The 27,569-nt window shown below is 31.2% G+C and overlaps 1 protein-coding gene across 8 annotated transcripts; it reads left to right on the top strand.

The window, feature by feature from the left end:
- LOC143922980 (uncharacterized) lies at positions 1-23,495 on the top strand. 8 transcript variants are annotated; one of them, XM_077446442.1, is made up of 11 exons: positions 1-183; positions 5,087-5,239; positions 8,589-8,846; positions 20,271-20,477; positions 20,548-20,767; positions 20,914-21,718; positions 21,831-22,133; positions 22,252-22,436; positions 22,506-22,614; positions 22,852-23,016; positions 23,089-23,495. In XM_077446442.1, the coding sequence occupies exons 1-11, from the start codon at positions 54-56 to the stop codon at positions 23,266-23,268; spliced, it is 2,715 nt and encodes a 904-aa protein (XP_077302568.1). In that variant the 5' UTR covers positions 1-53; the 3' UTR covers positions 23,269-23,495. The 8 variants fall into 8 exon arrangements, with proteins under 8 accessions (XP_077302568.1, XP_077302570.1, XP_077302571.1 ...); XM_077446444.1 differs by having other exon boundaries at positions 20,578-20,767; positions 23,089-23,490; XM_077446445.1 differs by lacking the exon at positions 8,589-8,846.
- Positions 23,496-27,569: the final 4,074 nt, after the last annotated feature.

The following is a 27,569-nucleotide window of genomic DNA, read 5'->3' as shown; positions in this document are numbered from 1 at the left end:
TGTGTGTGCAGTGGTGCAGTGAGGGTGGGCGCCGGGCGCTGGCATGCGGCGCGATGCCGTCCTCACGGCCGCGCGGTTCCACCGCTGGGGCACACCAGGTGCCCCGTATTACCACCACCCCTATGTCGGAGCGGCAACAAATGGCTCTCGTCATGCAGCTCACCTCTCAATCCTTGCATCAGGGTAAGCTCCTGTCAACCACGCGCGCTCAAATTAACCCCCTTCCGTTTCAGGGCTGCCAGCTGTTCTTCGTTCACATTCCTACCAACCTCACACCCTTCGCCACTCAAAACATACCTCTGCATGCCAAAATTGACAGAACACAAAGTTCCAGATGCTGTGGATTGCGACAGTGCCAGCTCCAACCTTCGATCCACGTCACCATGGCTTCGGATTACAATCAAAATTTGAAATTTAAAACCGTAATTTGAATATCGCTAGACGATTATATATATATATATATATATATATATATATATATATATATATATATATATATATATATATATATATATATATACACAATACATGTGTGCTTATACATAAACATTCAATAGTGTTATCTTTCACTGTATAAGCTGGTTTGAATTACTTATTACTAATGTATTGATATATTTGTATTTCAATGGTTTGTTTTTAGAATTCGTAACATATGGTGCCTTAAAGGCTTTCAAATTGACCTAACAGACATATGGAAACTTCTCCAATTCGGCTTTAAGTCTGCAATATGCATAGTTCTTTGAATGAAAACATTCATTTTTGCGTAATTATTTTAATCATGTTTATATCCCTATTTAACCCTTTAAGTGCTGACGTCTTTTCTGTTGAAAGCCTGCCGTGCTGAAAATTTCGCCAACATTTCCAACTAGAATTATTTTGAAATCCAATAGAAAGAGGATAAAATTGGTGGCTAATCCAAAAAAAAAACCCTAGATAGCTACCGCCGATGATTTAGAGTTTTATAAAGATGTGTTTAGACTCTGTATTATATCATGCAACAATATAAAATAAGCAAAAGAAGTCTATTAATGATTGTATTTGTCCAAAACTAGTTCCATCTTCTTCATTGTTGTTAAAATGTAATACTCACAATCTAAAATTCTCGGCAGCTAGGGATTTCCATTGGGAAATGCTGCTATGGTTATATATTCAGAAATTCCAGTATAAACCAGTCTTTATAATCGTTGATAAATAAATGACATGGATTACACAATCCATGTTCAATGCATTTTTTTTTTCAATGCTGCCTAGAAAGGCTTAGTGAGTAGTATTCTTGTTTACTGTGTACATACTCAAAATACAACGCCTATTGGCGTTTTTTAGGCTTATGGACTTGTTGGAAAAACTCCGATCGGCGTTGATCGGCATTCAAAGGGTTAAGGACGTGTTCCACCTCTATGAAAGGGAAAGAGATCCCTCTTTATGCAGGAAAGGCGACGATTGTAACTAATGAAGTTTGGTTTTCAAATAAATATGAAGTTACAATATTCTAATATAGTTTCGGTTGATCCAAAAACTTAATTTGTATCCAAGTACGTCATGTATCTCTTGGGTCAAATAAACATACAATCCTGTTGATGTCAATATATGCCAACAATCAGTGTAATGTGCTTATAAGCAATACAATAAAGGCAAATATTTATTCACATCACTGAGGAAATATTTTAACGAGGGCTTTCAAACAAAATGGTTCAATTCAATCGCATATATTTCTTCTGTATAGTGAAGGATTTTTCAAAAAATCATTACAATTGAAGTTAAAGATATAATAATAACATATCATTTAACCCAATTCGATAAATTATTTATTAAAAAAAGAGCTTCGTCATTATGAACATTTTTTGATGAGCCATCGATCTGGATGACTTAATTTTGTAATTAATTATTCTTACCAAATAACCAAAATAATTCACTCGACTCACAAGCAGGTTACTTACTAATGAGTACATGTGTATATAAAATTAGCTGATAACGCAATTAGCTGATGAGTTATATTAAATTAGCTGATAAAGTAATCTCGTCCTCCAAAAGGTTAAAGAAAATTGTTGTAGTATTTCTTCCTCATATCTGCTAAAAAGTGAATAAGTTAATTGTTGATTCAAATACTGAATTAAATAACAAAAACATTATTGTATACAAAATATAACCAAGCGTATATTTATTAATTAAAATTTATCAGTTAATGGATGAACAAAAAGGATATAAAAGTATACTGGTCACTGTTTGTGAATATTCATAAAATAAATTATTATGATGTAGATTTTTTGATATATGTACATACACGGCTAGTCTAATAAGTAAAACAGTACTTGCATCATTTTTTCGTTTAAATATTGTAAATTTGTTTATTTTAAATATTGAAGATAGCCCCGCAGATAAAATCTCACATGGAAAGGTCAGGTGAACGGGCAGGTTGGGGACATCACCAAAGCGTGAGATTGGCCGATTACCATTCTGTGGACCATTCTGTATAACTGAATTTCAAAAACTGAATATTTATATAAATTAAGGAACGTATGCACACACATTACCAATTTAAAAAAATTGTCCGTATAAATTGGTTTCCGACTAATACAGTAGCGGCCAATGAAAGGTCTCCAGCTTGAAAAATCAACATTTCTTTGTATTGCGATGCTTTATTTATTTTTTGTGTATTTAAATTTTAGACCAATGTTTTGAATAATCTTCTGAAATTGCTTTATACCACACTTTTTGTGACATGCTTATCAATTTGAATTTTGAAGGAAGTATTTCTTATTGGATTCTAGCTCTCATTATAGCTCATAGGTTCTTTATGGGAAATCTGGCCATTCTAAGGACGATATGCTGTTTTGCGCGATAAATTCCTTCACCCGAAATTATGGCGATAAAATACTCGATAGTTGCCCCACCCCATGATATGATAAACATCCCCAAATCATCTGACCTGAAGGATTTTGACAGTCGACTGAATATACTCGTAGGGGATCTTATCCGACCCAAATAAGTTAAGTTTAGTATTATCTTAGAATATTATAAGCTTCCAGTTTGATCCAGTTGAACTTTTTAAATTTTTTGGCCAAGTTAATCTGTTCTCAAAGTCAGTTTTCAATCTATTTCAATCCAATAAATATTTGGAGTTCGAAAAAACCTTGTAAAAATATATTATACCTGCTTTTGTCCATTTTATGAGGCTTTTATTGACAGTTACTGTATATAAACAAACGTATTTTTTACCATTTAAATGAAAAATACTGTACAATTTATGTACATATGTAGTGTTTTTTCCAATTTCCATATTGAAATTAAAAGTTTTGAAATCTTCACAAAAGTAAGCGATCTTCAGTATCTTGCAGCTTTAATATAACTCTTAGTTGATGCTATTTTTTCAAGGTACCTTTAGCTTTAATTAACGATTTTGGAAGTTAATTTTTGTTTTTCACAAAATTGTATTTGAATTTCTTATTATTTGAAAACAGTGATAGTAGTCGAAAAAATATAAACTTCAAGATATGTACATATACTATTTCTTGAATTCAATTCGTGTCACTTCATTTGGAAGTCAATTCATGTATAATAGAATCATTTATTCCAGTGGACTGTGAATGTCCGTAAGCAACACTGGCCAATAATCTCATCCCTAACCCATCGATGTTGACAAATGCCATCAACCACACAAACAATGGAATTGTGCCTCGCATTTATACCACTATCTGATTTATGCACTTTCGAGCGCATCGCTCAGAATTCATTTATTCTATGATCCTCTAGAACAAGTGATTAGTTGCTTGGTTAAAAAGACTCTTATTTCATTCATAGTGTTTTCAGTTATTTTTTATTGTCTGACACTTTCAAGAATTTTCAGATAGTTTACAGAACTTCTGCAGAACATATGTCTTGTGAAAATCTCTCGATTAATCTGAATAATTCGTGAGCAACGATGTCGTGTAAAAATGTTCAATGACATTATGTTTTTTATGAATATTATGAGTAATGTATATTACAAACAAATTCTGTTCCTTGAGTATCATTTGTGATAGCCGAGCTTGACAAAAATTCATATTCGAGATCAGCATCCATTTTCAACTTCTTAGACTGATAATTTACATAATTGTATTTTATAAAAAAATCTTTATTTAAGTCATAAAAATCATAAGCACCTTGATTTAGTATATAATATATACATTTTAATACTAATTCATTGCGCATGATTGGCATTCAATTATTTCAGTTCCGTAAATTAAAAATTTATTTTAAAATTTTCCAAAATTGCTTGGCACATTGTCTCCAAAACGAAATATATAAAAAAAAATAAAACTTATGTTGTGGAGAACATTAATATCTGTCTATATAGTCAGTGGTTTCTTTGACTTTGAATGTTTTTGATAGATTAGGACATGCATTTTTTTTTGGCAGAATAAATTAGAATGGATTCTACGCACTTTCGTAGTTTAAGAAATTGTTGAATCTGTTTATAAAATTTTGATTGATAATTAAAACATATGGAAAATATTACGCAGCATATGTTTGACATTGTACCAGAAGTATTGGAATGAAAAAGTCTAACAAGATGCGAGTTCTGGTGTCTGTTTTCAACAAAAAAAAAGTAATAACGAACTGGGTAAACCTGTTGTTGAATATCAAGTCACATATGTTTAGTTAAATTACATAAATCTACATTTTCAATCACTATTCTATTTCGTATACTATTCTGTATTTATTCCATTATTGTCTATGCATTTTAGACCATTGTGGCATCACAGGTAATCTTAAATAATCAAAATAAAAAGACAAAACAGTATTTTCATTTTTATTACCGGTAGTTTTATGATGATTCAAAGTTTGAATTAGAGGTTGTAAATATTTTGCTAGCATTATTCGTCTGCATGCTTCTATTTTATTAAAAATTAAATAAATTCATGCATGTATCTTCCATACCAGTATACTTGAGATTATACACATTATATTGTAACTATTAGGGTTGATTGAAAAAATGGTAAAATAGATGCCTTAGTACTGTATGATTTTCAAGTTCATTGTCTACATAAAGGTGTATTTTTTGTAAGTGTTTGATTATTGAATTAAAATGTGAATATAATTTTTTCAGGAACCAGTGGGGTTACTCATACCGTTCCAAAAACTCGAGATCGTAATGAAAGAGGTGAGACGGGTCTTCATGTTGCGGCCATCAAGGGCGATCACGAACAAGTTAAAAAGTTAATTGGCCAGGGAATGAATCCGAATGTTGCCGACTTTGCAGGTATTATTGTATTTTTTACACATTTCTTTTCACAATCAAGCGCATGAATAGTATTTGTAATACATACTACAAATTAAATCTGAATTTGTTAATTTAAATAATTTATTTTACGATTTAAAATAGTTAATTGCAACTCTTCATCGGCAGTTCTCAATCTGTAGTCTAAGAATAGTCGACAGGTTTTTGAATCACATTATTTTGTGAAGAGATGCAAAGTATTTAATTTTTTTGACGATATTTTCCAGGGCTGTGGAATCGTTAAAAATACCCGACTTTGATTTTAAAAATTGAAATAAATTTTTTTATGTTGTTACATAATTTTACCAACCAATGTGACGAATGGGATTATTCTTGAATAACTCTGGCTTATAATATAGAGTGGCACATATACATATAGTGAGCTGTGGGTCTACCTTACGGCACCGAAAGTCAAAAGATCGAAAAAGCAAATATCGGAAGGCAAAGATCGAAAATCGAAAGTTTTCAAGTCGAAAGATCAAAAAAAAGAGTGCATGGTAAACGGTACTATGTATATATAATATATATGAGTGGCATGCGGTGAAATTATCTGTCTTTTTGTTTTGTCATACAGCCTTGTTTAATGTGCGCGCGCTGGATACGGGTGGAAAAGCCGGTTTCTCTTGTTCCTGTGGTATCCTGCTCGCGCAAATTAAGTGAGGATGTACGACGGGGGAGAGATAGTTTTACCGCACGCCACTGATATATGTATATACTAACCGTTTTTTATATGTATGCATGGTAAAAGAACATTTTCGATTTTTTAACATACGGTGCAGTGACGGTCACCCAGTGAGCTGTAAATAAAAGTTGATGTAAAGCATTAAAAAGTATATATTTTAAGATTTCGTAATTTTTATTTGTGAATAGTTTAGTTCTTTAATATATGTATACTTGGGAATTTTTTTTACATCAAATGTTTAAATAGTAGTAGTCTGGAAATTGTCACTATTTTCAACTTCAACCTGTTGGACTTGCTCAAACGCATTTTCTATTAGCATTATTAGGATTTCAGGTTTTAACACTTAGTTTCTTCTCCAATGTCAATAATGAGAAAAGGATAAGGATTGAAACAATACGCCGACTCCACAGCCCCGATATTTTCGAAGGAATCATGGTTCTTTTTGCATATTTTTTCTATTATACATATATCCAAAAATCAACATTACTTCTGGATTGTACAAATCATTTTTGAGAGCTTTACTAGTTTATTAATTAAAATAATTACAAAAGGTTGCTAAAACTTTTGCAAGGAAGTTTTTCTAGATATTTTGATTTAATAAATATTATAAGTGAAAAAATATGTAGACCTTCGAAAATAGGTCATTTTGAGAACTGCTGATCTATATACCCAAGAGTTTAGTTTGTAACTAACATTTAATTTGATATGCGTCTATTTTTACTAATTTATTTTATACACACATACATATATTTTATTACTTAGAATATATGTATGTACTGTATTGTTGAATTTGTATTTTAGGAAAAAAGATTGTATCATTTTACATTCAGTTTAAGACTGTTTTTATGTGAAAAAAACGTTGTGCTAATTTGACATGATTAATAATTTGTTTTAACCAAATATATATATTTTAAAATTAATCCTACTTCAATTTTATTTGAAGTGGTTCAGTTTATGGTTTAGTAAATAATATCCGATTTATATTTTAATGAAGAAACACAGATGGCAGTACAAATTTTGTGTCAAAATTAATGTGATTCAATTTTTTTTTAGAAAAATAGAGTTTTTGAAAATTTCGGCAATGTATAGCAAATATAATATTGAATTAATAATTATGTAAATACTAAAAATTAATATTGACATCTGCGATTAATCATTCATTCGAAATATAAAAAAAACTTTAAATTTTAGGTTATTTAATATAAACATACATTGTACATCTTATTATTAATATAAATAATATAACAATGTAACAACTATGCGTTTATTGTTTGCTTGGTAAAATGTTGAAATATTATTTTCAATATTTTATATCATTAGTACATATTTTGTTGAATTTGTGTAACTAATAATTAATTTTTATTATGTATCACATAATCATAAAATTGCTCCAGCGACTGCACGATTTCAATTAGTTAACAATCAAAGGTATTTAATTTTTTTCTTTATACATACGCAGATCTTTTAGTTCACAGAGTCTTGTCTATTAATAGTATGTGTATGTATTGGAAACAATTGCGTGTAAATTTTATGCTGGCAGAAACATCGCTTTGCCAGCGGTAAACGGACTATTGCGCACATGGCGATATCGCACAAGACAATTATGGCCACGGCCACCAAAATCGCAAACACGGAATGTCTGACAATCGAATTCTCGTATTCGTATTCTGTGATCGAGATTTTAGTGAGGTGTGCGAAATAGTCCGTTTACCGCTGGCTAAACAATGTTTCTGCCGGTATACACAATCGCTCTTCTAGATCGAGACTTTGTCAAATGAAAGACCTTATATGCTTATAATATGATACATGCTTATAATATGATACAACTTTTTTTATATCATTTTTATCTTTTGTGTATTGAACTGATTTTTTTAAGCGTTTTGTGAAAATTAATCTGAATGTATGTATTTAATTACATACATATGTGTATGTATAATTCTTGATATTTACAGTTTTACACATATGTATGTACACATATTTGTCTATTGTACTTTACACAACACATTGTTCATGCAATAAATCCAATTTTTTTACCATTAAATTTGATTGTATAATAAATGAACGATGCACATAATTGTATCGACATACAAATATTTACCATTAGTATGTCGATATGAGCAAACTGCACACCGTTCATTTTGTCTAGTAGAAAATCGAAAATCTCATGTTTTATTATCCATTAGTTTTATTTTGTTTTCATAAATTAATCTTAGAGCATACTTATTATTAGGTTATTATAGTAAGCTTTATCGTTAAGTTTTGTTTGTAATGAATCTTGTATTGCTATTTTTATTTATTTATTTATCTATGATTGTTTATGTCGGTGGATAGATTTTCGATATTCGACTGAATTAGTAACATCAAAGGGCAAGTTTCTTAATTTAATAAAATGAAGAATAACCCACCCATATATATATACCATATTGGTTGACGCAATTTGTTGTGTAATTTGTACGTAAGCCAATTTTAATTAAGTTGCCTGCAATGCACTGGTCGTATAATATGTATGTATGTTTGTATGTGATTGCAAGTGTTTAATGCCACTGTGCTAAATTTCCTCATGAGAGAAAATTTTAATTTTAATTGGCTTCGACTGGAGACATGTGGAGGTGACGTGTAATTTTACAAAAATAAATATGTTTTCTGCAGGTTGGACACCTCTTCACGAGGCTTGTAGTCATGGGTGGCATAATATTGCAGTAATATTAATTCAAGCGGGTGCTAACGTTAATGCTCGTGGCTTGGACGACGATACTCCATTACATGATGCTGCAAATAACGGGCATTTAAAACTAGTGAAATTTTTAATTGATTTTGGCGCTGACCCTTATTTAAAAAACAAAAAGGGAAAAATGCCTTTTGATGTTGCTAACAACCCTGCCTATGAATACTTAGCTACTTTGAAAGGTATGTTATTTTAAAACACGAGATTTATTTTTAATATTTATTTTGTATTTTTTTTTTAAATTGTTTCACACTCAAGTGAAATGCTTAGTTTATCTATGTATGTTATAGTTTTACAATTGTAATTTTTAACATTATTTAACCTTTTTATTGCCAGCGATTCATCATTTATCAGCCTATCGAGCTAAGCGAACCTTTTCGAATTTTGATCAATACTGTATATTTTTTTGTTATATTCGTAATTTCTCAAGTATTGACCGTGAGGCAGATTCGCAATATTATATATTTTTCTTTAATGCAGTTCAATATAATGAAAGCGATATACAGTTTTTATGACTCATATTCTTTCTTTTTTTTCAAAAATATAAAAATCACATGTTTATAAATTTTTTAATCTACTTTTGTATTTTTAACGTAAATTTTTGACAAAGTTTTGTTTGGTATATAGTAGTTTAATCATTTTTAATTAAGAGTTTTTGTTCTATTTTTCTTTGTATTTAGTAAACTATAAAAAAAATATAGTAGCTGGCAGTATAAGGGTTTCTAAACACTTGAGTAAGTTATTGTGGTTTACTAATCATATATGTATGTATTTTTGTGTTGGTAAGTTATTTAATTCTTGTGGTTTCATCTGTAATAGTAGTACATGAATACATAAATAGTGTGTGTAGTGTTTGATGACGATGTAATGACTAAGCATTTAATTATATGTATATGTGATATTTAAATAGGTTTGAGGTAAGGTATTAAAAAATTTTATGACCAATTTAGAAAAACTTATTCAATGTACATACGTGTGTTCTTTAATGTTTCAAATATTTGAATTCAAATTAAAAAGTTAGATTTGGTTTATTTAATCTATTCATCGTTTTTTTTTAAACACAATTATTACTCAATAGTCCTTGACTAATCTGAATCATTATAACGTGCCAATATTAGAAATCTTGTGTGTATAGTTGAGACATTATTACGAACACTGTTTAACATTTTATCTCATTAGACTTTTTACTTGAGGTTGCATACATAATGTATAATATGTTGGTTTTTAAGTTACTGATAATTTGGCTGTTTTAATATTGCAAATATTTATATTAGCATTGTGAGTCAAAAACTTTTATCTTGAATGGTTTTTTATTGCTGTTGTTATTTTTTTTGCATTACAGTAAATCGCAACATATTTATTTATTTTATACTTAGAAAAGTAACAGAGCTGAGGGACCTAAGGGGCTTATCACTGATTATATACAAAAAAAAAAAAAAAATTAAATAACTGACCAAATTAAAAAACGAGAAAAACAATAATAATAAGAGGAAACGGGCAAAATTAAACAAACTAGAAAAAAACAAATAAAAGCAAAAAAATATTTAAATAAAACAATAGAAGTAGGTAGTTTTTTTTATATTTTAAACAAAGGTGCAGTGCCATTCTTTGGAATTACTATTCTCAACGTTCTAAATTTATATTTGTTATTTTGATATTTAGAATTATTTTTTAGTGTGAGATCAGCTTTCTGGGGTTGATATTCAGTTTTACTTAGGTGAATAGAATTTGGAAGAAAAATTTTCAAAAAGCTTCGCCTATTCTAAAACCTGTTCAATTACCGGTTGACAATTAAATTTAGTAGTCCTAAATTGAATCCCGTGTCTGTACGTATGGGAGACATGTGTATCTACATACATTCATAGATTATTATTTTTATATCTATAGAGAATATGACTCAAACATCTTCATTAAATGGGCAATGTAGTGAAGATGTGGAATTTTTGTATTGAGTTTCTATTATACAATAATATACGTACATACTATGTGTAAATATGATTTATCTTAATACACTATGTATTTGTATAAAGCATGTGTATTTATTGAAATTCATAAGCTTATTGAAGAAAAAAAATCAGTTATCAGTGGAGTATTAATTTAAATTCAGTTCAAAGGCGATGATGTGTTTTAGATTATTTTAAAACTGTCTAATACGTTTATTATATTTAGACAAATATTGTTTTAAATAAACCTACGCTTTTAAAGAGTGTCGCCAATTTTGAACGGTTAATTCAATTGAATGTCAAATGGTTTGAAAAATTAATTCACAGATATTTTTTTTGTATGTATTGTATATGTACATATATTTCAAATATTAATATAAATACCTACAATTCGTGTCGTAAAAATATACGAGTTTTGAAGCATTATATCAAAAATTAATTTCAAAATTAGTTAATTTGTAAACAGCATCATCGTTAAAATTTATGAAACTTCTGTGTACATGGATTCTACATCGTTCAATATCGGTCGCATCATTTATTTATCAATTTATTACCTCAGTGCTCAGTGTTGATAAAAAAAGCTTGCCCTAAAAACTATTTTTCTACTCAAAGAGGGACAGTTACATAATTTATAAGCTTCTTTGCACATGAGCTCCATATTTGAAAGCGTCGGAAGTCCAATTTTCAGTTCCAAAAACAGTTTTGACTTCATTCACAAATCGTTATCACTTCTTTTAATTCAATAAATCTTACAGGCCACTAGTATTTTTAAATATCATTAAACGTAAAATATTATAGTATCTAATATATAATTTCGAAAGAGACTTTTTAAGTATTGTTGGTTGGGAACTTCGAAAACAAGTCAAAGTTTCAATTACGATGTGGCGCCGGGGGCGAAGGCCCGGGGGGAACTTCGTAAACAAAACTATGACCATTCGATATATATTTTTTTCGTTTCAAATAAATTTAATAAAAAAACAAATGAATATTTACTATTAGATTCGCCATGTTTAAGCTGTTTATATTACAAATACTGAGTGAAGCCCAAGAAAAGTAGACTTTTGCCACTTTCAAATATAATTATAACTGTTGTAGATGTGTAGTTTATTACAACATATTACGATTTCAAAAAATGCATTTTTATAATTTTTTTTGTAAATTGTTTCGCTACCATGCAAATTTTACCACGAGTCGCACTGTTGTTAACGTGTTACTCAGAAATTTTGCACTGACAAATTAGGAAAATTATGTAAATTTGAAATCTATACAAAAATTATGTTAATAATTGCAGCCAAGCATTGCAATTTTTACGTTGGGCAAAAAATTGTCACTTTTTTCCTATATGCTTGACTAATATTCGAAGTCTTGATTAAATCACAAAATACGATGCCGAAAATTTTTTGTGAATAAAAATCGAATCTTTTATTCTTTCACGAATTTTTATCATATATTCGTTCGTTTGTGATGGATACGATGTTATACTTTTTATTCATATTCGAAATAAGAACGCGTTTCGCAAATCGTGGAGACATGAATCGGCAGAGCGAGCGAGATAGACAGCCGCCAATGACAGAGGGGCGCGAAGCGTGCGCGCGGGCGGACGTGTTTTGCGTGCCGCTACAAACTGAGCAAAAATTCTTGTGCCTCGGATCACTAGTTAAATAATAAATAGTTTTTCGAAATTTTTTTTTTTCGTTTTGAAAATATAGTTAGTCTTCCTATAATGCGCGAGATTAGTTTCTCAAAAAACTACATAAATACCTAGAATCAGCCCTCATGTTTTTAATTATATTTTAAAATTTATTTTCTTATACATACATATGTATGTATGTATTTCTTACGGCCGGTTGGTTACATAGAGCCGAATTTTTGTTTTGGAACGCATCCATCACTTAAATAGAGGGGTGGGCGTATTGTATAGGATTCCAACCTTTTTCGGCTGGCGACCCCTTTTTAAATGTATTGACCCGCAATCTCAATACATTTTACATTTTTATTGTACCTATATTTGGGATCGGGATCCATAGGTTTGGAACCCGTGATGTATTGTACACATTTACCACAGCTGTGGAGTTGGAAAAAAATATGACTGGCATTTTTCCACAATCCGATTCCGATTCAAACGTATCAAATTTAATTTTTTTCCCATTTTTGTTAAATGTACTACAGTTTCAAATATATTTTTGACAATGTGATGAATGTGGTAATTTTCGAATATCTGTCTAATTAACCGGCAAACAACAGTAACTGGTTTTCGACGTTTTTAAAGTAACCGGTAAATCGATGAAACCAACTTTGGTTTTTCCCAAATAACTTAACTTCGAAGGGAGTGTCCCCCCCGAATTCACTATATTGTTCGATGTAACAATAATCACTGGTTGTGTACCACTTGTGTATTGTCACTTCCAGAGCCGGACTGTTCATATGGACAAAAACCCCATTATGGCGAGGATTAAAAAGCCGAACCCGAAAATTGTTTGCTTGTTTTTTGTTTGGCTCACATGATATTTTATAAGTTATCTCAAAGAGTGCATCTAAAATAATACTGAAAAAGTCTCTAGTATTTTACTTTAATTTTTCACTCTTGTATCGTTGTTTTTTTCATTTTTTTCGCCTTTTGATTATATTTATAAATCTATATTATATAAATATACATTTATAATATAGTAATATATACGAGACCGGAAGGGATGTATGTGTGTGGGTATGTGGCGAGCCAATTTTCGATTCCGATTTCCATTTCAGTTTCGATTTCGGGTTCTGATTTCAGTTCCGATTTTCTATTCTGATTTCAGTTTCGATTTTTGATTCCCATTCGAGTTCCGATTTCCGGTTCTGATTTTAATTCCGATTCCGGATTTCTCTTTTCAGTTTCGGTTCTGGATTCTTTTTTCAGTTCCGGTTCTCGATTCCATTTTCAGTTTTGGTTTCCGATTCTTGTTTCAGTTCCGTTTTCGGATTCCTTTTTCAGTTCCGATTCCCTTATATATTAAAAAAACCATTCTTGTGTAATTTATTTCTGGTTGGCTGTCGTGAAATATATATTTTTTTCGATTCGAATAAATTCAAAAGATAAATAAATTAATGTTTAATATTAGATCAGCCATGTTTAAGCGGTTTATATTACAAATATCGAGTGTAGCCGAGTAAAATTACTAGGTTAATATATAATTTCGAAAGAGATTTTGTATCTAAGGATCAATGTATGTTTATATTGAAGGGCTGGGTGGTAAAATCAAGAAAAAACCCGTATATATATATTGTTTATTATTAATATTTTTTCTTGGAAAATAGTACCATGAGCAGTTAGCGTGTCTATCTTCTGAAAATTAATTTGAATAATAAATTATTTTTTGTATTTTATATTGTTTATATGTAGGTAGGTAGTAGTTATTTATTATACACCCAATGAAATTTTCGGTTCGGTGATTACTGGTCACAAAGTCACTAAAATCTCTATAACGGAACATCTGGCAGCCGAAAAGTCCATCATACTAACGATAACTATCATAGTAACGAGAACTTGAGTGCTAAATATTGTGTATTCGCGATTTTCATGGCAAAAATTGTCTTTGCGACCACCCCAATGTGACGAGTAGTCCAATTACCGAAATTTTCAACTCTATGATTAGTCTAATATATGTATAATTTCGAAAGTATGTTTGTTTTGTTTAATAAAAAACAAATGAATACATTCAAATAAATTTAAATAAAACAAAACTATTCAAATAAATGAAATGAAATGTTTACTACTAGATTGGTCATGTTTAAGCGGTTTATATTACACGAATAATGAGCGAAACGAATACTGTGTAAAACACCAGTACTATATAATTCAGATAACTCGAATTTGTCGTAAAATTCTATTTTTTTGTCATATTTTTAAGCAGGTAGGAGGGGGGTGGGGGTGGGGTGGGGTGGGGGCGGTGCAAAGACATTAGCACACGGGCGGTCGACCCTCTCGGACCGGCCCTGTTCACCCAGAGACCATTAATTTAACGGCCGTGTGTAAGTGTGTACGCGGAGCGTTCGGTTGCGCGTTCATATACAGTCCCTACTCAAAGAATTGATAATATACATAGTTTAAAACAATTACGTTTTGTTACCAATATGCAGAGGATCAAGTAGTTACAAACAACGAAGTGATGATTAGAACAAAAACACGTATCGCAAGTGTTTTTGAGTAGGTACTGTATATAACCAATAAATTTTTATGTTTGTATTTTTCGTCATTTCTTGCACGGTTTTTCGTGCATCGTGCCATTCTATGGAGTGTCGGCGGACAAACCCGCCTGGTGTTATATATCTAATATATATATATATATGTGTGTGTGTTTCTGTGTATAACCTCAAATATTATCGAGGGGTTTTCGGCGGCGCTTTGGAAACGTCGGCGTGCAATGGCACCCAACGAACGATCAGAAATGGCGGGCGTGTGAGTGTTTGCTTGTGGGGCGTGCGTTCGTGTGCGTGCGCGCGTCTGTGTGTGCCGGTTGTCAGCTGATTGCGGCGGCGGCGCCATGTTGCGCGCGGCAGTCGGGTGCGGCGCGGCCCGCCGCCCGCCTCCGCCGAAATGAGGTGAGACACGACAGGCGCGCATCGGCAGCAACTCTGGATCGAGCCTGCGCCCCCCGACCGCGGGGACCCCGAATCGCCCCACTGTCATCATCGTCGTGCCCCGCCACTCGCACGACGACCCCCCCCCCCCCCTTCACCCCGCACCGCTCGTCGCTTCGGCCCGCCTCGCCTCGCCCCGCGCGCCCTCGTCGTGCCTCGTCGCATCCCGACGACACGCGATCATCTGTGTCATAACAATTTCAAATCCGGCCTCGTTTCCCCGTGTAAAGTTTAATTGAAAAAAAAAAAAAAAAAAAAATCTAATATATATAAAACAAAAGAAGCCAAATTTACGATCTTCGTCATTCGATTTGAATGAATCATAGACAAGACCACGCTCTTTGTTGTATACAACACACACACACACACACGTATGATGTACGCTCACGTGCCGTGCGAATTGTAATCCAATGCAGCGATCGAGAGTTGACGGCACGCGTGCCGGTTTGTTTAACATTACATACTCTTGTGTTAATATAATATAATATATATATGTGTGTATAATTTTTATTTATGTGATCAGTGCAGTTTTTTTTTATCTCTATATGCATATATGCAGGGGTGTGCTGGTATTAATTTAACCCCCCCCTAAAAAAAAAAAAAAATGTATCTTTTTACTGTTTATTTTTTCGTGAAAATACATTATTATTGTAGAACCGACATTGAAAACTTTTCAACGTGTTATGAAACGTTCATAGTTCGTTTCGAATAAGGTGACCAATCGTACTGGTTTTTTTTATAATAATGATTATATTCTATATTAAATCCAAACGAATACATATATTGTTATAATGTTGTATTTATCATTTGTGACTGTTCGTACTGATTTACCAGGATAGTGCTTGTTTTTTAGTCATGTATAGTACAAATATTATTTTTTTTTTTTTAATAATGATATTTTATTGAATAAAGATTTTCCCATACAAACACATATATTGTTATAATCTTGTATTTATGGCCTAAATTTAGGTGACTGTACGTACTGATTTTTTCAGGATAGTGCTGGTTTTTTTTTTTCGGATGTCTGTTCTGGCAAGCCGTGAAATGAAACCAGTACATTTTTTTATGTAATCAAATTTTTTTCTTAAATGGATGGATAAATATACAAATTCTTCAGTGAAAGTGATTTCTTGTGTATAAAAAATTATCTAATTATACACATGTTTCCGTTTATCAGAAACAAATGCACCAGCTGACGCATTTTTTTTATTTTGATGTACAATATATAGTCCAGTGATAAAACAAAATTCAATGTTGAAACCTTAAAATGTTTAATAATCACTTTATATAATTTTGTGTAGATAAGGCATTAAAAAAAAATGAATTCATTTTTTCATTATTGTACGTTTATGATTCTTTAATCTTCGTTTTAAACTATTAAAGTATTTAGAAATGTGTTTTTAGAAAAAATGTTTTGGTTTTTTTTTTGGATTTCTAAAAAATGGTCACCTTAATTTCGAGGAAAATGTCAATTTTTACACATATAAAACATGTATAGAATAAATGGCACGACAAATGGTTATTCAAAATGGACGCCAATTAAAATGGGCTTACAATCTTTAATGCATTGTCTAAAGCCATTTTTAAATTATTTCATTATTTTTCTGGAACTGGGTATTCTTAAAAGTTTTCTTGCCATTTCAATTGTTTATTTATAAGTTAAAATGTAAAAAGAAATTCGCTATTGACGAATTTCTTTCGAAATTTATTAATCCTGTATAACTAATTAAGAGTGATTCAACCAACTGTTTTGTTGCTCAGCTGAAATTAGTCAATACAAATTGAATCGTTAATAGCAAACAGGTCAATAAATCTATAAAAAAAATTCAAGCACCGGCTTACAACAGCACATTGCTGCATATATGTATGTGTAGAAGTCTCTTTATTTTGTCGTTTTTGTGATGTTGATGATTTTAAAACCGCGTTATTTCTACAACAAACAAATCCATATCATAATCTGCATTTATCATTGATTTATATTTGCAATAATCTAAGTGTATAATAGCTTATAGGCAAAGCATGTTTTGCTTCGTTATAACAAATTAATTATATATTTTTTTATTATTAGTAGGTAAATAAATGTTTTTTTATCAGAGATGCAAACAAAAAAATATTAAATTTGGTTTTAATTTAGAACACCAAATAATTTTATTTCTATATGTAATATTTAATGTTACAATTTCCCTATACTGTTTAATAGATTAAAATCGTAAAAACGATTGTGGTATCTTATCAATTTTTGTTTGGTTTGATTCAATGAATAATTTTCGAATAGCTTAGTGTAAATTGCCGCAATTCAGCGGTTCGCTTTGGTTCAATTGAAAACCGTTTTGCATTTCTGACTTGAATTTAACAATTCTAATTTTTGTTTGTATTCACTTGCTAAAATAATATTAACCACTCAATTTAATATAAGTTTACAAATAATTCTTTTTTATAAATTACTCATTTAGATACAATAGGGCTTCGCTTTACAGCTTTCCTCTAATGCAGCAGTTTCCAATTCAAATTTAATTGTTTATTTTTTTAACGTCATTTGAACAAATGAAAAACCCACACAGATGATCCCAGTTTAACTTGTGGCTTTAATGTATACATGTAAATGTAGTTTTGTCTGATGGAATCAACTCACTTGAATAATTTTTAATAAACCCATATCTCCAATACCTTCCTGTACAAATTGGTTCATTAGACAAAATTACATCTGTATATGGATATCAGCCATCATCCAAAATTACGTATTGCCATATTTTGTTTGAGTTGACTTTTCTATAGTCTTTGTTTTGCATATAAGCTAGGTTTTACTTTACGGCAGTAATCAAAAATGTATCCTGCTGTATTTTATACCAACAATCTATGTATTTTCATATACAATGTGACATTTTGAAATGTTATATATGTCAAAATAGACCGATTTATGTTAATGGACGTTATATACATAGTGTAATGTAAAATATATTGTATATATATATATACATATATAATATATATATATATACATATATAATATATTTTAAACTGAATTATAAAATTTGATTTAATTGTGATAGCAATAGATATTTACTAATAAAATTCTCTAACAGCCCACCGAGAAAACACATACCGGTCACCGATGGGCCGCCGAGCGCACTTAGAGAAACACTCGAGGAGTGTTAAAAGTTAGGTTTTTGATTAAATGAGATGTCAATTTTAATGTGTGTAACGATGTGATTTTTCTGCATGTTTGTCTTTGTCATTGGAAACTGATTTGAAAGCGTTTGGGCTGATTGGGCTGATTTGAAGAGTTTCCCATTGTGCCTTTCTTACATCTCGTACCCACAGAGGCAACGAGTGCCACCATGTCGAAGGAGGTTTAATATCTACGTGAATCTTATGTCGCCATAGGAAGAAGACGGTATTACATTATGATTTGAACGTACTCGTGGAAAGTAGAAAGACAAAAACTTGAACGTCGACATTCGTTGCTTCTGTGTGTGTACTCTACTTAGCTGAGATCGCATGTCAACATATCGAAGGCAGTTTCCTACTAATATATCATACAACGTACATTCAAAAATATGTTGCTATATGTTTCATTTTTGTGGAAGGCTTCTTTCATTATGTTGAAATTTGAATGTTGCTACTCTATACCACAATTTGCTATAATTTATTATTTTAATTCTCTTTATATGTTTATAATTTGAAGTACAACGTAAAGTTGAGCTATCCTATATTGTTTGACATTTCCTAATTTTTTTTTTATTTTTTCTTCTGAAGATGAAATTTATTCACATACCTATATGGGTATGGTTCCTTTTGTTGTTAAATGTTTATTGTTTATCATTTAAATTACACCAATTCGGAAAAATGACGCTAAAACATGCAAGATTAGGTGAAACTATTTTATTATTTGTGAAAAATTAACTGAACTGTTTCGGACGATGACACCATGACACGTACGGATGAATAATTCGAAATGACTAACTATAATAGAATGTTTCGGCTTGGATCAATATGCGCAGTAAAATGACGAACGTTTTCCAAAATTTATTTATTTAAAATACTTAGGAGAGGCGGCACAGCCGATGGACAAAAATGGTTCAAATAATCTTGCAAAATAGTCGAACAAAATTATTAAATTTAATTTGTCCCATCCCTATCTACGGGCAATGCTGTCGGTTTGATGTGGTGAAAATCATTCACAATAATGATTTCACTTGTATTATTCACAAATATCCATAGCTTACGATAACGATTTAGTAATCAAACACAGCAATGACCTCACTCATTTGTATGTCTGTATGTATGTATGTATGTACGTACAGCAAAGTACTTTATAGGGTTATCAATTTTCCTCTCCCACTTACAAAGGAGTATGTAAAAAAATCGTTTTTTTCATACGTTTTTATTTATTTATATATAATACAATAATCTTGACTTCACTTATCGCTTAATTTTTTTAGAAGTACTTATTTTTATGTACATATTTATAAATGAGATAGCGGTTAATTTATCTTTAAACCACAATTTTAAGCAAAAAAAAAAATGCGATTTACCAAGTTTCATTATCGATCAAACTGACAATACGTTTGCAATAAAAAAAAAAAATCAAACTTAATATGAAACGCATGCTATACTTTTAAATGGGATATGTTAGGATAGAATGTTCCATAATTATAAGAAAAATTAATTTTGATCTCATCTCATATGAACGTACATACTCCTATGTCAAGTGATGAATATGTATTGATTTTGCAGCCATTGTTGAAAAATCTATTGATTATCTATAGAAATATATTTATTCCAAATTGTCGTTTTGCAAATATACTATGATACAATAACCAAAATTAATTCGAGATAATCTTATTCATAGTTATTGATATGACGCGTTGATCGTTTATTGTTTGGCTGAATCAGTTTCACGCATTTACAAATTCATATACATATATCAAGGGACTTCAAGATCAATATATTAATTATGTATTTTTAGCAACTGTAACTTTATCATGAAAAGTATTCATTGGTTGTGTATGCTTTTTTTTGAGAGTTTATTTATTAATGTTATAGAAAATTCTTCACGAAATTCACATACTTCGAAATCGAGAGATGATTCTAAGAAAAGCAGTACAGGAGAAAATTCATCATCATCCAGTGGCTGCAGTTCAGCCATAATGGATTCTACTAGCAAATCAACCGAGGAAAAGAATGATTTCAAAGACACATCCACTAATATAGAAAAGTTATTAAACAATTCCAATATTTCCAAAAATGAAGGTATAATATTTTTGTGGTTTATTTTTTTCTCTGACAATGTTATTTATTTTGATTTGAGTTTCCGTTCTAGAAGAAATTTCTGGATCCTTAAATGTTGCAGTTGTGACATCGACCCACGAAGAGACCAATGCATCTCCAAATCAAGGCAATAAGAGGGCATTTTTGGATGCATCTGAGTCTGCTGAAGCTGATTGTGTTGAAGATGAGGGCTCAAAACGGAAGAAGAGGAAAGATTCAGATACTAGCAAAGAATCGACAAAAGCAACACAGTCTCGGGTTTCTGTAGGAAGGTAATGATAATACAATATAAAAATTTTATTTACTCAAATTATTAATCACAGTATATGTAGATGATTGAAGTCACGCAAAAATGAGTTTTACTTTTTTATGTATTGAGTACCTTTTTTTTTAACTATGTTTTTTTTTTTATTTTCAGAAATAATCTTGCTGCCGGCTGTAAACCTCCTGGTCCTGCAAGTAAGACTGGTGTTGCTCCTTTAAATAAGGGTGGGACTGTTTCTCATGGCGCTGGAAATAAAGTTGGGGGAAACAGCCATGGTCAAAACAAATCTGGAGTACATGGTCAAACTAATCACGGTAAAAATTCTAATAATTCTAAAGGAGGCACTGGAAGTGGACAAAATGCATCACAGTCTAACAAAGTCGGATCAAGTAATCAGGGAAAATCGCAAACGACAAATTTAACGGTTTCACAAAATGCCAAAGCATCTGATAAAAAAAGTCCTAGTGCTAGTCCTAAAACGCCATCATTCAATCAATCGAAAGATGATGCGGAAGGTGAAGAAAAAACTGTAGATACGCCGGGGCCCAAAGTACCACCTTTAAAAATTGTTATACCTGGGGGAGTAGGAGGTGGAGGTGGTTCCGGAAATCAACAAGAAGGTGAAGGTGGGTCTACACAAAGAGGTAGCACGAAAAATAGGGGTGGAAACTCAACTCTTCCGTATATTTTGCAAACTACAAATACGGCTACAGAAAACGCCTCTAGTAATTCAGAAGGAAGTGATTCTAATTCTGAAAATAGTAAAGAAGATAAGCGTCAAAGTAATACTTCCACAGATGAAAAAAGTGGTTTATCGGGACAGCGTGTTTTAAGATCGCATAGAAATGCTGATGGAAATGAGAAAGATAAAGATAGAGGTAGAAATTCGCCACACGTATCTTCCGCATGTGGTTCAAGTGGTGGATCTTCGTTAAAATCATCACACCATTCAAATCAGGTAAGATTTTTTTATAATTTTAGTTCATTTTGAATATTTTACTATTCGCCAGTGCTAGATTTACATAGTTAAAAAAAAAAAAAAAACAAACTCGTTTGAAAATATCTTTTAGGGTGGTGATAATGAAAATTCTTCTGCAAGTGGTAGTGGGGCATCGGGCAGTGGAAGTTCACAAGGATCCGGTAGCTCTCAATCTTCTGGCAATTCTCAAATTATTTGGGATGGAGTTTTTCAAGTGCCATCTGTAGATTTTCATCCTCGTAAAAGGAAAATAAAATCCTCAAAAGAGAGCCACAGTCACCATTCATCAAGTGCCGATTCTTCACAGTCTTCTACAAGTTCACAAGATTCTCATGCTAGTCACATCAATCCACAATCGAATTCATATCAAATGCATATAAATGTCAAAAAGCAGGTGTGTGAACTTAAATTAATCCATTGGAATGAAGTATAATAACATTTGAAAATAAGCAATTAGTTTTAACAAGAGTATTATATTAAATAATTTAAATTTTGTGAATCGTTTATTTCAGATTGAACGTCGACAAAAAAGTCTTTTTCCTGTACAACCCAAACCACCGCAAGGTTTCAAAGATTATTTAATGAATCGGTGTACATATGTGCTAAAAAGTAATGCCAAACAACAACCTGTGCTGAAACCACCACAAACGTTACCTTCACAAATGAGAGAAGAATTTATACACCAAGAAAATGATAGGTATTTGAATACCATATCAATTTTATAGCTTTAAAAATTTTAATTTCAATTCAAGTATTTTATTTACAGACATTATTTAAGAGTACAGCATTTGGTAGAAAAAGAAAAGTTGGTTTTGGCCGTTGAACAAGAAATTTTGAGGGTTCATGGTAGAGCAGCTAGAGCATTGGCAAATCAGGTTTGTTTTGTTTTTACCGATTTTATATGTTTAAACGGTTTGGGATGTGTACACATTTTCATTGAATTTATGTGCATAATTGCCAACGTCAAATGCAAATGACCTTTGATCAATGTCATTTGTGTATATTTGCGTACAGTAACAGTCATCTATTTAAGAGAATCTGAAATTTATTATATCTTGAGCAGATGTGTGTTTAAGTGTTAAATTGTTATTAATCTTTTGTATTTTTTTCAGTCACTGCCTTTTTCAGTATGTTCCGTTTTACGGGATAAGGAGGTTTATAATATGTTAACACCTGAACAAGAAGAGAAAGAAAGGAATGCCCAACGTTCGCGTTACAATGGTCGATTGTTTTTATCTTGGTTACAAGACGTGGATGATAAATGGGAGAAAATCAAAGTAATGCTTTTGCAATATTTGATTAAAATAAAATTGAAGAAATGTTAAAATTTATTTTTATGTATATTTCAGGAGTCTATGGTGAAGAGGCATCACATAGAAGCACAATCTCTATATGCAGCACAGAGTATGAGTTGGAGTTGGAGACTGCAGGAGCTCGGTCTGTGTGATTATAAATCATCACCATTGGTCGACCAAGGCCATGTACCTCAAGTGAATGTGTCGGATGACTTTGATCTCTTACCTGCGTAAAAGTTTTACACTTTTCTCTTTGGTTTGTGTATTGGTGATTCATGCTGTGTGGTTTTATTACAAATATTACACAAACATGAGTGTTTCCACAGACATTTTAAATTATTTTTAAGTTTTATTTTTGAACAATTATTTTAATTGTATAATTTTGTACGCAATGCATGTTTCTATTATTTGGTCTTGAAATGAAATGAAATGAATTGAAATGAAATGAAATGAAATTAAATTAAATTAAATTAAATTAAATTAAATTAAATTAAATTAAATTAAATGAAATTAAATTAAATGAAATTAAATTAAATTAAATTAAATTAAATGAAATTAAATGAAAGTTCTGAATTATGTCTATAATATTGGACACCACTCATCAATTAATCAATAACCCAATAGAATATTCAAAAGACTCTCTCATAAAGACTTTAATTATTAAGGGTTTAATAAAATTTAAATTCCAAACAGTCGTTGAGGTATCTACCATTACATATCATGAGTTATTGGCAATAGTGCCATTATAAACGTCACCTGTGACGCGTTTGGGAAAGGTAAATGTTTATTTCTTGCGTTTACCATTTTACTGAGACATGAAATAGTAGATCTGTATCTATTTAATAATCTATAAGACATCATCTTAGTCGAATAGAATGACTGACAAGAATGAGTTCTTCTCATCCATTTTCATGAATCTCGATACAGCTTCAATATAGTGAAAATATGTTTGATCTTCATTATTTTTTGCATCCCATACTTTATAAATGCTTAAAATACATCAATATTTCAGTGGTCAAACACGAGCGGTTCAACACTCTTTTCGTAATTGATTTTTAACTGCAAACAAATTGTCAGTATAAATTTTTTTCTAACATTTTTCTAGCTGTATATTGAATCATTTTGTAGAGAGGTTTTCCATAGTTTTTACAAGGTTTATTTAGCTATAAAATTTCATTTTATATTACACATTGATTTAAATATGTTAAGTAACGACAGGTATTTAATACTAGTTGTAAATTTATTTTGTATGTTAATTGTTTTAGGTTTCTTTAAGAATTTCTTGGAATTTTGTTAAATCTACTTACCGAATCAACTAATTTTGTATTTGAATCTTTTTAATGCTTATTGATAATATATATATATATATATATTCTCAAAGACTGTTAAGCACGTCATTGATGACTGAAGGAGATTGAAAAGTAGAAAAAATTTGGCGAACCATGTTTTGGTTCACATTTTTCACTCGTCCTATTTGACTATTTACAAATTGCATAGATTTTATATATGAAATATTTGAGCTCATTGACAAAATCCATGGCAGTCTTTGATAAGGTATTAGGGGGACCGAAAAGTAATCAAAAAAAATATTCAAAAATTGTCTGTCATTTTCCTATGCGACGGAGATGATCCTAAACTATAGACCACGGACAGCCAATTTCAACGATAATTTATCGATCGTTTGACGTGGATCTGATTTCACCATTGATGTCAGGATATCATCATCTAATTTTTGAGTTCTTCTTTTCGTGTGATCTCCTTGATGTCCCTATTCCCATTTTTAAATTGTGTATACCACCGATGACACTTGTTTAGTTTCAGAATATCCCCTTAAGTATATGTGATTTTTTTTACTGCTTCATTTGCCTTCATTACTTGGTCTAACATAAACAGCATAAAATGACGTAAGTGCCCTTCCTCTATTATTGGTCTCGATATCCTTCCTCAGGTAGAATTTTTTTTGAACAGACAATAAATTTACAACAATAACTTCAGCATAATAGTAAAACTTAATTGTTTACTGGAACGTGTTTTGACACAAACTGACTGCGAAAGAGCTCGGCGAATAATTTTGATTACTTTTCGGTCCCCCTAATATTTGATTTATTCTCGGCATTCAAAACAATGTATAATTTACGGATATTTCCTTCATGAATACAATTTCAAGAACACTTATTGAACCTAGTTTTAGAGATTTTATTTAAAATAAAATATTATCGTGATTGAAAGACATTAAGTATTTTTTTGTATTGTATGCACAACCACATATTGGGGAATTGAAAATGTATTTGTACATAAGAGAATTATAAGATTGCATAAATAATAATTTTTTTTATTCACCTTAATAATCCTGGGTAACAATCCTATAACCTTAGAGATATTTATTTTGCTTCTGGTGATCCAAAGACTTTCATAGGATTACCATATGTCCCAAGACTCAAAACGGGACGCTTTGCAAAAAAATTGTGTGCCTCCTATATAAAAAATGTGCTTTTATAATTTTTTTCAGAATGTACAATGTACGAAAAAAATAGAAACAAGATAAAAAAATGATATATTTGATGTTCATGCGCCGCAAGCACACTTTTTTTTTTCTGAAACGTAAAATTTACAAATAAAATTACGTATGTATGTACCTACTAGGGTTTCTGACCCGGGACAGACATTCCCGGGAATTCACGGAATTTTTGCTGTCCTGTGTCCCAGGAATTTTTCTCGAATCCCGAGAATTGGATTTAAAAAAATCTTGAAAATATACAACATTTTCACGTCTGCATGAAGGGAAATAATAAATCTAATACACAAAGAATTGTAAAATATTCTAAGGTTTGTTGTTTTCCCCGAACGTGGAAGTTTTATGACCATATTATAATGGTTTTGTGCAGTTGGCCAAAATCGTTTCTTGTAATTCTATTTTTGGAAAATCTCAATACCGAAGGACTTGACCTTAATGATGAATTATTTCGAGAATTGAAAATTAAAATCGAAGAAAGAGCAAGTCTGACACTGATTTTTTTAACACAAATTTTAAATAATTCTAATTTTATACCGAACAAAACATGCTTTAAGTGATGTAATAAAAGCGAATGTGTATCCTACCGTGAAACTATTATGAAGAATTAAATAAGGATAAGTTATCAAAGACAAATATACAAAATAACGTAAATAAAAATGACCTCGACTTTAAAAAATAAATTAAAATATACATGCTGACAGCAGAAAAAGCCCATAATTCAAAAAAAAATGTTTCGTCCCTTTTAACAATAAAACCAACTTCGACCGAAACTGAAATAGTTTTTTTCATTGCTGGAAATTTTTTACCAAATCTAGAAATAGGCTTTCAGATTCTCATTTACATATATTTTAGTATTCTTAAGAAGCTACTTTAAATAAGTTTACTTTTATAATTACATTTTTTCCAGTTAATAGATGTATTATGTATTGTATAAAAATATATTAAATTGAAAAAAAAATGTTTATTTTACATGCGTCCCGGGATCCCGAGCTCCGTCCCGTGTCCCGGGAATTGAAAAAGTCCGAAAAATCAGAAACCCTAGTACCTACACATTTTTCAAAAATATATTCTCTATAGTTTCTTTTAAATAATGGATTTATCAACCTTTGGCTGAGGAATATTACATTCAATTAAAATTTCGGTGGAGTAACGTTTAGATTATTATGATGGGTCTGGGTCACTGCATCGAAAGTGACTTGAGAGAAAGTCGAAAGATCGAAAAGCAAAGATGGAAAGTCGAAAGATCGAAAAGAATGTATGCATGGTAAACGGTTGCTTAGCGCGTAAGTGCCGGACTTTTTTCAAACGCTCATATCTCGTAAACAATCACTTACCAACAATAATCATCTTATTCGAATTCAGTAGGTCAAACTTAGTAAAAATTGTTTAGTCTCCGCTCTGGTAACTCAAAAGCGTGATTTTTTGTTGCTCAGTGTTATCATTCCCACCAAACACTAGAGGGCTATTAAGCTACATATTGTGATAAAAAGTGCGAGTTTGTCATAATAATCTTTATTTTTCTTCGCGTTTGAAAAATCAATTAATTTGTTTTTGTATAAAATTAATTTAGATTTTAAAAATAATGTTTGTAATGATTGTTGAATTATGTGCAATCTTTTCAAATTTATGACGAAGATGATTGGCAAAGGGGCTTGCTTTATTGCTATGGAAACTACTCATAGTTGGTGAATTTTCACATTGTTGTATTGTTGTGTAAATTTATTTATTAACTACTGTTGTGCCCGTTGAAACTTTAACGGGTGGTTTCGGAAACAAATTGATACGTGATTTAAAATATAGTTACAATAAACCTAAGTGACGAGTCAGAATGTTAAATTACAGAAAACACAAATATCGGAAGGCAAAGATCGAAAATCGAAAGATCTTAAGTCGAAAGATAAAAAAAAGGGTGCATGGTAAACGGTACATACTCACATACATACTCACTTAATTTGCGCGAGCAGGGTACAACAGGAACAAGAGGAACAGGCTTTTCCTCCCGTATTCTACGCACGCACAT

The sequence above is a fragment of the Arctopsyche grandis genome, chromosome 2, assembly GCF_051622035.1.
Source record: "Arctopsyche grandis isolate Sample6627 chromosome 2, ASM5162203v2, whole genome shotgun sequence".
Classification (NCBI taxonomy): domain Eukaryota; kingdom Metazoa; phylum Arthropoda; class Insecta; order Trichoptera; family Hydropsychidae; genus Arctopsyche; species Arctopsyche grandis.
This window is presented reverse-complemented; position numbering and strand designations above follow the sequence as displayed.

Coding starts and splice junctions, on each gene's coding strand:
- LOC143922980 (XM_077446442.1), top strand. CDS start 54: ATGCCGTCCTCACGGCCGCGCGGTTCCACCGCTGGGGCACACCAGGTG. Junction 184..5,086: donor CTCTCAATCCTTGCATCAGG/GTAAGCTCCTGT, acceptor TAATTTTTTCAG/GAACCAGTGGGGTTACTCAT. Junction 5,240..8,588: donor GAATGTTGCCGACTTTGCAG/GTATTATTGTAT, acceptor TGTTTTCTGCAG/GTTGGACACCTCTTCACGAG.